At 40.0% G+C, this 10,761-nt stretch overlaps 2 protein-coding genes across 12 annotated transcripts in view; one reads left to right on the top strand and one right to left on the bottom strand.

Moving 5' to 3' along the window:
• On the bottom strand, window positions 1–4,822 carry MRPS18C (mitochondrial ribosomal protein S18C). Of its 2 annotated transcripts, XM_041758487.1 has the most exons (6): window positions 4,593–4,745; window positions 3,718–3,770; window positions 2,129–2,212; window positions 1,008–1,065; window positions 200–259; window positions 1–116 (listed from the first exon to the last, which is right to left on the bottom strand). In XM_041758487.1, exons 1-6 carry the CDS (start codon window positions 4,690–4,692, stop codon window positions 40–42), a joined length of 432 nt encoding a protein of 143 aa, XP_041614421.1. In that variant the 5' UTR covers window positions 4,693–4,745; the 3' UTR covers window positions 1–39. The 2 variants fall into 2 exon arrangements, with proteins under 2 accessions (XP_041614421.1, XP_041614422.1); XM_041758488.1 differs by lacking the exons at window positions 1–116; window positions 1,008–1,065 and having other exon boundaries at window positions 203–259; window positions 4,593–4,822.
• Window positions 4,823–4,936: 114 nt separating this feature from the next.
• HELQ (helicase, POLQ like) overlaps window positions 4,937–10,761 on the top strand; it is a 48,359-nt gene continuing 42,534 nt past the window's right edge. For 8 of the 10 annotated variants that reach the window (XM_041758476.1, XM_041758473.1, XM_041758474.1 and 5 more), the window contains exons 1-2: window positions 4,937–5,490; window positions 6,674–7,391. In XM_041758476.1, the coding sequence (XP_041614410.1) occupies window positions 5,302–5,490; window positions 6,674–7,391 (907 nt within the window). In that variant the 5' untranslated portion in view covers window positions 4,937–5,301. The other 2 variants (XM_041758475.1, XM_041758478.1) reach the window with 2 other exon arrangements.

The following is a 10,761-nucleotide window of genomic DNA, read 5'->3' as shown; positions in this document are numbered from 1 at the left end:
TTTATTGTAAAATATGTTTATTGATAAAACTCATGTAATTTACTCCCGATACTTGATGTTACAAACTTTAGGGTCTTTGAGAAATGCAGGATCCTTGTATGTAACTGGCATAAACCCTGTAAAAAAGATAATGAAAGTGCTTCACAAAAGATAATGAGCAAAGTTTTAATTAGCTCAATTCAGTTTTTCAGGTGCTTACCCATTATTTGAGCTCTCTTAATTGCTTTTGTGATTTCTTTCTGTTTCTTCCCACAAAGGCCTATAAAAAAATGCTTTCATATTCATAAAAAATATCAACACTCAAAAAATGCATAACAACTAGGGACACCTAAATGGCTCAGTGATTGAGCATCTGCATTTGGCTCCGGGTGTAATCCTGGGATGCAGGATCTGGAATCCAGGATCCTGCATCAGGCTTCTTGCAGGAAGCCTGGTTCTCCCTCTGCCTATGTCTCTGCCTCTCTCTTCTCTGTGCCTCATGAATAAATTAAATAAATAAATACATAATCTTTTTTAAAAAAAATGCCTAACTACTTATCTTAAGGCAAGGTCGGAAAACCTGTAAATAGCCAGGCAATAAATATATTAGGCTTTGCGGGCCATACAGTCACTGTCATTTTTACTTTGATGTAGCTCACAAAGCAGCCATAGACACAATGTAAACTAAGCTACTTACAAAAACATGGCAGAGCAGACTTGGCCTGTAGGCAGTAGGCCCCTGGCTTGAATAAGTAATCCAGGAATTATTACAGTATACTGTAAAACATCAATGCAATTTTCTTAAGTCCTAATTTTTTTACATGTCCACCTACAGTTAACTCTGAGCATAAGACGACATGTAAAATAGTAAGCCTTTTGGCCTACAAAGAGGCCTTCTCAAAGTACCTGTAGTATTTGGTCTACTATTGATTTATAGCACAACTTGAAAATTTGACAAAATTTTTCTTAAATAACAGAGGTAGATATGTATAATCTTTTATAAGTTGCTATAATAGAAAACAAAATACCTGTTATGTGCCTTCCATAAATGCATCCAGTAAATGGAGAAATAAACTGGGACAAGAGCTGTTTTGAGTTTTTTTTGGAGGAGAAAAAAAATTTACATCAATACATTTGTTTAATCTTGGTTATGTAAATTAAAGAATTATATATTACTTTCAAGTTATGTAAAGGTTTATTAATTTCAGACAAACTTCATGAAATAAAAATACTAAACTGTGCTCATTCTATTAATAGATCATCTTTTTAAATGAAAAAAAAAATGAAAAAAAAAAAAAAAAAAAGAAAAAAAAAAAAAAAAAAAAGAAAAAAAAAAATGACTACTAAAGTTAACATCTCTTATCCAGTGTGTCAAGATAGATTGATGTGCACATTTTTTCAGTACTAAAGCTGTTTTCCTGACTTTTCCACAGATACTTTCCTAAAATACTATTGTTTCTAACAAGGCACTAAGCATTTCATCTGTCATGATAGGCTACTACATTGTGTCAGACTACATACAGTGAGGTCTTCAAGAGATACAGGTACATCAGGCCACTTGCCATAATTTATGTTTTACTAATTTAAACTCTAGTACTTTTCAGGAACTGGGCACTGTTCCTGGCACTACACATAATGCTCCTGATACAATGCACCTTTAAAGTTCTTGGCTTTGCTCCTAAGGCAGCTACTAACACTTTATGCTGTCAGTATACTAATTCCAGCACCATTCTCTCCCCAGATTTGCCACTTTTAATTTGCTGAGCCCTGGACAATAGATAAAATTACATTTGAAGCAGTTATATCAGTAGTGTTATCAGTACAGAGATCAAATTTACCAGAGGAGCTTTTTCCAAACTGTTCAACTCTACCAACTAAGAGTCACTGTATAGTAAGCTATTGGTGACTCTCAGGGCAGACAAGGGAAAGAAACACTGACCTGAAGTAACAGTAGATGAGGGAGAGCCAAAGGGCTCTCATTTGAATAAAGATGCCTTATACATAGAAAACCATATTTGAAATTATGAAGTTACTAAAACAGGTGCCTCTACACAAAGCCTGTTATAAAACTGACTTGATTCTCCTTAGTTATGACTAACAAAGCAAATCCTAAAATCAAATGTCATAGTGAAGTAAAACCATATCTCACCTGTACATTCTTATAATCCACACGTTTTCCACACAAGATACATTTTTTAAGAGGCTCCTTATAAGGATTTTCCATTGGAATGGGCTAAGATAAAGGAAAGAAAAAAAAAATCGGATAATACAGCTTAATGTGTTAAATTTTTAAAAATCTTAAAGATACCAATTTTAATCTATCCAAAGGATTAGTTGTACCTTTCTTAATATGAAAAGTAAATGCAACAGCTTGGGTTACAGAAGAAAAATTGGTGTTTCTGAAAAGGAATCACCATTTTAAAGATTTCAGTGTGTTCATATTTTGTACAAGTATTCTGGTTTGGCTAAAGAGGAATTAAATCATCAAGGAGGATTCTGGGATAAAATACAATCTTTGGAGAAAACAAAGGTTTATCAGAGAATAACTTTTATGGCCCCAGATTGCTTTATACATTTATGTCATCCTTTTTGGTTTTTCTGTCTTCACTACTGCCTCTAATTCTCTGTCACCTTTCTATAATCGGTATAGGCATGTCTCCAATCAAGAGATTCTTAATCAAGAAATGGCTTTAAAGCCCTTAGCCCCCTGTAGTTGTATGCAAAATTTCAACTGAATGAGACTGAGCATTTTTTCTGAGAGCCTGTATTTCGTCAGAACCTTAGGGGGAATTTATAATCTATAAAAGAGCTCTAGTAATTTCCTTCACTCTCCTGAATTGTGGTGTGCATTAGATGGCCAAGAAGGATGCTCAAGGAACTAGAGGAGTTATGTGTTTTCCAACTCCTCAAACTTTCTTAATCTAATTTATATGCAGGTCACACGTAATGACTATGTCCCTTCTTTACAGGGTGCTAATTGCTTTGCATGGTTTGACTAGTGTCAAATCATCTTTGCAGGTGGCAAGAAAACCTACACTGGCCAAGTCCAATGCTTGGACTTGAAACCCATAAAAATATACTTACAGGCTAAAAGAAATTGTATTTAATGTCCTAGTATAGAACTGTAATTTTGATCCTTCACTTACTCAAATACCCACTCCCCACTCCCAGTACTAAATGGGACAGAGAACTGAATCTACAATAGGGAAGAGAGCTAAGGCATAGGTATACATTGCAATCCCTCTGTTGGATATTCTGCAATTATTGCACCCACCAAAACTACCTTTTTTAATTTCCAAAGCACATATTGTTAAATTTAAGATCTAGGAAGAAAAATATGGTGTTAGACAAGTGATGCTTATTAGGAATCTAGGTTCTCTTCAAATCTCGTGACAATTCACCAGTGAATTATAATTTTTAATCTCAGATTATCCTCTTAATTGTTTTGTCCTCCAGGTGAACTCTATTCAAATAGTTAAAATATAAGAATTTGGTCATATTTGCAAATACCTTTAAAAAGGAAGGTAAGAGGGACACCTGGGTGGCTCAGTGGTTGAGCGTCTGCCTTCGATTCCAGGCAAGATCCTGAAGTTCTAGGATCAAGTCCCACATCGGGCTCCCCACATGCAGCCTGTGTCTCCTTTGTCTGCCTATGTCTCTGCCTCTCTCTCTCTCTCATGAATAAATAAAATCTTAAAAAAAAAAAAAAAAAAAAAAAAGGAAGGAAAATAGTCTTACCAGGTCCTCATTGCTGGCTACCTGTTCATATTGTGAACAACTTCTCCAAAGCACTGCAATTAAACAGCAACAAACCAGTTATTTTTGTTAGCTCAGCAACTTCAGAAAGATGTTTAAGATGAACGTGCTTTCCAAGGCTTTGGGGGAAAGGCACGTATTTCTCCACCCCTACCACCTCTCACCAGCTCTCTTCGTGAAATTTATTTTCCCTTCACTCCATGGACTTTAAGGCATATACTTACGGGGAAAGCAACAGAAAGGCACTGTTATACCAAAGGAAAAATGTAACAGACCCCCTAAAGAGCAGGTATTGACAAGATAAGATGCAGAAATGAGAGCCCATTGAGAGCCCACGTCACAGTGTCACCCTGATCGGGGACTTTAGACCACTCCCGTGCTACTGGGTGACTGGGGATGTCTCTTCCTTGCCAATTCTACCTGGAGCTCTCAGGCAAGTCTCTGCCTCTTTTTGAGAGTCACGCGGTCAGTCTTTTCTGGACATTCACGCCTCCTTCTGCTTTAAAATACTAGCCATGGGTCATTAAAGATTCCCCCCTATCGGGATCCCTGGGTGGCGCAGCGGTTTGGCGCCTGCCTTTGGCCCAGGGCGCGATCCTGGAGACCCGGGATCGAATCCCACATCGGGCTCCCGGTGCATGGAGCCTGCTTCTCCCTCTGCCTGTGTCTCTGCCTCTCTCTCTCTCTCTCTGTGACTATCATAAATAAAAAAAAAAAGATTCCCCCCTATCTTGGAGAAGCTCTTAATCGCCTAGGAACCGGCGTCGTTTAGCTGATAGGAACAAGTCCCCCAACCTAATCAGCGCTACGCCAGCAGCTGCAATGGCGCACAAGAGCGGTGGATATGGAGGCTGTACCCGCAGGAGTCCCAGGATCTGTGAGGCAGAGAGCAGCCTTTAGGAAGTGCGCCGACCTCTTCCTCCCCAGAGCACCGCACACCGCAGCCAGAGCCGCCATGGCTCCTCGCTCCTCCTCTTCCTTTCCTCTTTCCAAAGCGTCCTGACAAGTCCCCTCCGGTGTTCTTCCCCTGTTGGCCCGGGACTCGGTTCAAAGGTTCCGCCCGCCAACGAGAGAAGACGTGGGAAGGTTTTCTTTTCTTTTCTTTTTAAAGGTTTTATTTATTTATGCATGAGAGGCACAGAGAGAGAGGCAGAGACACAGGCAGAAGGAGAAGCAGGCTTCACGCAGGGAGCCCGACGTGGGGCTCGATCCCGAGTCTCCAGGATCACGCCCTGGGCTGAAGGTGGCGCTAAACTGCTGAGCCACCAGGGACCCCTCGGGAAGGTTTTCAATGCGCCTGCGCAGCACCGTTGCTCTCTAACCCTCCCCGCCACTAGGCAGAGACACTTCTGATTGGACAAGGAAAAGGCGGGGCCTACACTTGTGCCTCCACTTCCGGTCTGGGAGCCTGGCGATGGACTTGTGGTCGTAGCCTCAGGTGGATGGAGAGGCGAGTGCGCTTTCCCCTAGTTACTGCCCGCGCCCTGCCCCCCACGCTCTCTTCCACGCGGGCTCGGCGGCCGGGTCACGCGGGACGAGGTTCGGGCGGGGTCCTTGGCGCCTGCCATGGATGAAGGTGGTGCCCGCATCCGCCGGCGGGTGCGTGTTCGCAAAAGGAGCCGCCCTAGCCTAGGGAGCGTTTGTGCCGCCCCCACCGCCGCCGAGCTCGAGCCGGGCGACGAGGAGGAGGAAGGGGAGAAGGAGACCGTGGTTGGGAGCCGGCGGGAGAAAACCGTGGAGGTGGAGCCGGCGCAGGTACAGTCTCCTCGGCTCCCAAATTCCTTGAGTTCCTTGTCTAATGGCCCACTTTGGGGGAGATGACACAAACGCAGGTCTCCTACCGCGCGTGCCCACTGAAGGAACGCGGAGACCAGCTGTAGAAGCCAGGGAACGGGAGACCCCAAAATCTTGGCTGTTCCCTTCCTCCGTGCAGACAATGGATCAGCTGTCTACTAGCCTTCATTTGCTTCCCTCGACTTATTATCGCTGTTAATCCTCACTTGGGAGGTATTGCTTTGCTATCCTCATTTTCAAAAAATATTTATTTATTTATTTATTTATTTATTTATTTATTTATTTATTTATGATAGACATAGATAGACATAGAAAGAGAGAGAGGCAGAGACACAGGAGGAGGGAGAAGCAGGCTCCATGCCAGGAGCCTGACGTGGGACTCGATCCGGGGAGTCCAGGACTCCAGGACTGCGCCCTGGGCCAAAGGCAGGCGCTAAACCGCCGAGCCACCCAGGGATCCCCTGCTATCCTCATTTTTACAGAGATATGAAAAGTAGACCCCAAGATATAACACTTCATGCAGCAAATAAATGGCATGGTTGAGACGTACATCTAGATTTCCAAGTTACTGCTGCCCCTACTGTAAATGTGCCTACCATTTATTGCACACCCATTGTGTGCTGGGTACTTTTTAAGCAACATTATCTAGATTTGACAACAGAAGTCAGGCCCTAAGAAGTTAAACTACACTTCTGACTCCAAATCCTGTTTTCTCAATTCCAAATTCCTAGTAACAAAGTCTCCTTGGAGTGTCCAGTCATACAAGCATGGTTTTGTTACAAGCCAGTCACTGTAGATTGGAGTCTGGGCAGGGGAAAGGTGCTGCAGTTACCAGAAACTTCTCATGAGATGACATCCCAGTAGATGGCTAATGGTCTTGCTACCTTTTAAGGATTTAGGCCTCGTTTAAGAACTAGGATCCCAGTATCACCATACCCTAGGAGTGCAGCTTAGGCAAATCACTTAAACACTCTGAGCTTCCATTTCTTCATCTGTAAAGTGGAAACGATATTATCCATTTCATAGGATGATTTACATTTAGGTCTATGATCCATGTAATTATATACTTGGTGTAGCTCTATGTTGTAATTTTTATTCTTAATGAAGCTAGAATTGACTTTAAAGCTTTTCGTTTTCTTTCCAGAATAATGACAGTGAAGAGGACCTGTTTGGTGACTATGATAGCTTTGCTGGAAATTCTTTTTTAGCTCAAGTTGATGACCTGGAACAACAGTATATGCAAGTTCCTCAACTTAGGAAACATGCCTCAGACCTTACCATTGAAGATCTTTGTTCAGGAAGCATCAAACACAACAAACTCAGCATTACTACTGTAGGCAACTTTACTGAATCAAAAGTGGATGAGCACACAAAGAACCAAAGTAGGCACAAAGATGTCTTTATTGAACCCGAACCTGATCTTTTGTATGATGTACCCTCTTCACAAGTTTTATACTTTGAAAATTTGCAGAAGTCTTCAAATGATTTGGGCGATCAATCTACTAAAGAGAAGGATTGGAACTCATCCTCTCACAAGACTGGGAATGAGGAATTACCCCAGAATAGCACAGAACACCACCAGCAAATTGATGATCCCTGTTCTAAAGTCGGAACTAGTTCAGAGGAGAATAGGAGAAAAAGTCTTAAAGAACATCTAAAAAGTGCCATGACTGGAAATGCCAAGGCCCAAACACCAGTATTTTCTAGAACTAAACAGCTCAAAGAGACTCTCTTATCTGAAGAAATTAATGTTGCTAAGAAAGCAATTGAGTCATCATCAGATGACCTTGGTCCTTTTTATTCATTACCCAGCAAAGTGAGAGACCTTTATGTTCAGTTCAAGGGAATTGAAAAATTATATGGTAATGCTTTTTGCTGAAATGAAAAAAATTTACCATTATTACCATAATACTAGTGCAAATCAATAGAAGACATGCTTCTGTGGTCCTATATCTCATCTTAAAACAAGACAGAATATCAATCCTTTCAACCTTCCATCCCTATCCTCCTGCTACTGAACCTCTTTCCTTCCCTTCATGGTCACATTCTCAAAAATTTTTTTTTTTTTTTAAGATTGTATTTATTCATGAGAGACACAGAGAGAAGGCAAAGACATAAGCAGAGTCTGGAGAAGCAGGCTCCATGCAGACAGCCCAATGTTGGACTCCATCCCAGAAACCTCGGGTCACACCCTGAGCCAAAGGCAGACACTCAACCGCTGAGCCACCCAGGTGTCCCACACTTCTCAAATCAATTACCCTTGCTGCCTCCCTTTCCTCACCTTAAATAATTCCCAGCCCACTCCAGCTCCGGGTTCTGTGCTCTCACTCAAGATACAATGATGAGGGTATTTAAATCCATTGATATTTTTAGTTCTTACTTGCCTGACTTCTCAGTAACTTACGTGACACAATTGACCAAACCCTTGAAACACTTGTTTCTGGGCTTCTTGACATTCCACTCCTGGTTTTTTCTCTGATTGTCTAGCTGCTTCTCTGTTTTCTTGGCTGGTGTTTCTTTAGCTCTGTCTTCTGTACCAAAACTTGAAGTTCCTTTGACTACTCATGTCCTAAGTGAGTGTCAATATTAGTAATACCATTGATTAAACTAAACATCTTTAGAGAGAGCTGAAGAGTTACATGCAAGGAGATAGTATTAATAACAATATATGTTGTGATGTTTTTCAAAAATCTTAAGGCCTTGCGTATATTTCAGATATGTGTCATTTTAGACCAGGGACAGTTGCTGCCATCCTCAAAGATGAGCCTACCGACCAGTCACTTCATGAGTATTTCTCAAGCTCCTATGTTAGTGCCTTATGAACCATATGAAAACATGGTTCTCACCTCAGGGAGAAGACAATGAGGTGGAAAAGTAGAACTACAGGAAATAAAGTCTAATATAAGACTACAAGAGTCTAATAAATTCTAAATTGTGAGGTTTGCAGTTAAAGAGCTAAAGGTGTGTATTGCCCTTGAAGTAAGTGTTAACTTTCTTCCCTCTGCTTTTCTCCTTGCACTTTGTTCTTTGTTTAATCTGCATCTCCTTCAGTGAGTACCCTGAGGACAGGACTCTCTGACTCCTCTTTTCTTACAAAATTAGCACTGTGGCTGGTATGCTCTGGTAGGTTCTCAACTGCTGGGGTTCATCAGCCTAGTTATGAAGTCTGGTCCTGTCACTTAAACACAAGTTTTGCATTCTGAGCCTTAGCTCCCAATATATTAAAAAGGAATAATCATAACAATAATAGTTGTTTTGTAAGTTATGTTCTGTGTCAAGGATGTGCCAAATTAGACTGTGGTAATGCCTGTTAGTAACTATATTGGTAGCTTCTAAGTAAGAACTTCAGCAACAAATAAGTTTTTAAATCTCTTTTTACTTATAAATCTGGCTTGATGACATGACCGATTTAAAGCATAAATAGTGTGCCAGTTTTCATTGCACTAAAGCAATGGTTCTCAAAGTGTAGTTCCTGGACCCCAGCATAGCATCACCTGGAAACTTGTAATAGACATTCTCAGGCACCACCCCAGACCTACTGAATCCACCTCTAGGGGTGTGACCTGACAATTACCTTTAACAAGTCCTCCAGGGGATTCTAATATGCCAGATGTTTGAGAACCACTGAGCTTGAGAACCTCAACCTTATACTGTTATTTTTGCTTTTTTCTCATAGAATTGCATGCTTAATGTGTTTTATATAAATGTTGAGAACCAAGTTAATATCATCTTTTTTAATGTGTGAAGATAAGTGATATCACTATTTATTAATTTGGTCATTTTATACTTTAAAAATCTGAGTTGGATAAGATGCAGAAACAGTCAAGTTATATTTTTGCACAGATGTTTGCAGTTTCATATGTAATGGGTAATACCAGTCTGAAATATTTTTAATATGTATTAAATATTAAGCTTAAGTATTTTTAAAGGGGAAAAAAGTCATTTGCAAGTATTTGGGAATCCCCAGACTACAAGAAATTAAAGTCACTTGGCTGTCATTCAGATGTAACTATTTTTAACACCTTTGTAATATATTCTATAAGTCATTTTTTAAATTTAATTTTTTTGAAAAATGTAATACACCCAAGTCCAACTTTTTATGTATATATTCTTTTCTAGTATCTGTACCACAATTGGGTTTATATGATCCAATACACATTTATGATCTTTTACCTAACTGTATATTGAACATGTCTAAAAATCAGTCTACCGCCTATTTTCAAGCTGCAAAGAATATCATAAAATTGTGCAATAATTCATTTAACCTTTACCCCTTGATGGCTCTTTGTTATATATAAACACTGCTATGATGAACATCTTACACATAATCTTTCTGTCCTTGCTTTTATTTCTATAAGTGTAGAGAGCTAGAACTGACAATGTGCAGTTTTATTTTCAAAACTGTTAGTTTGCTTTCCAAAAAGATGATGGTATTTTATGCTCTCAGCAACCACACACAAGAATGTCTATTTGACCTCAGTTGAGTCAGCTCTGGATTGTCCATATGTGGGGCTTTTTTGTGTGTGTGTGTGTGTGGTAGTAGTAACTTGTGTTTTATTTGTGTATTTATTTTGCCAACCCAGTAAATAACAGTTGAACATTTTTGCAGGTATTTCTCCCTGCTGTGAAATGTCTCATTATATATTTTGCCCATTTTTCTAGTGATAGAATATTGATTCGTGTTTTAAAGACTTGATGATGCACATTATTAGATTAGCCTACAGAGTACTTGACTAATTTTCACACTATGTTTTGGATCTGATGTGATCCTTTTCATCAATTCCACCTTGCTAAATTGTGGAACTCCTAGATGTGCTAGTTAATAATCTTAGTCCTTTATATTATTTTTTAAAGATTTTAAGTAATGTCTACATCCAACATGTAGAGATCTTACAACCCTGAGATGAATAGTCACATGCTGTACTGCCAGGCACCCCAATCCTAGCCTATTGTGGTTTAAATATTCTTATAGTTCAAAATGGTCTTCAGACCAGAGTTCAGCTCCCCATGACAGCCAGTTGAATAGTCTTTCTTAGTGTGTATGAAACCTCATAGATTTTTGTTTTCCTCCTTTCCCTATTTCTATCTATGATATTGTTTGTGTAGATGAGGAAAGGAAGCTTAAATAATCTTGCAGAACAAAGAGGAAAGAGAAGAAAGCCTTAGAATCCACACAGATCCTCATACTATGCTGTAGTTCCTCTGATGTCTCAGATGATGTCCCAGGCCACT

The sequence above is a fragment of the Vulpes lagopus genome, chromosome 6, assembly GCF_018345385.1.
Source record: "Vulpes lagopus strain Blue_001 chromosome 6, ASM1834538v1, whole genome shotgun sequence".
Lineage (NCBI taxonomy): Eukaryota > Metazoa > Chordata > Mammalia > Carnivora > Canidae > Vulpes > Vulpes lagopus.
This window is presented reverse-complemented; position numbering and strand designations above follow the sequence as displayed.

Bases quoted from the DNA above. Each gene is read 5' to 3' on its own strand.
- MRPS18C (XM_041758487.1), bottom strand. From the start codon at position 4,692: ATGGCGGCTCTGGCTGCGGTGTGCGGTGCTCTGGGGAGGAAGAGGTCG. The intron at 260-1,007 runs GTATTTTGTTTT...ATTTTTTTATAG, and splicing joins TTATGGAAGGCACATAACAG to GCCTTTGTGGGAAGAAACAG. The intron at 117-199 runs GTAAGCACCTGA...TCTTTTTTACAG, and splicing joins TAAGAGAGCTCAAATAATGG to GGTTTATGCCAGTTACATAC.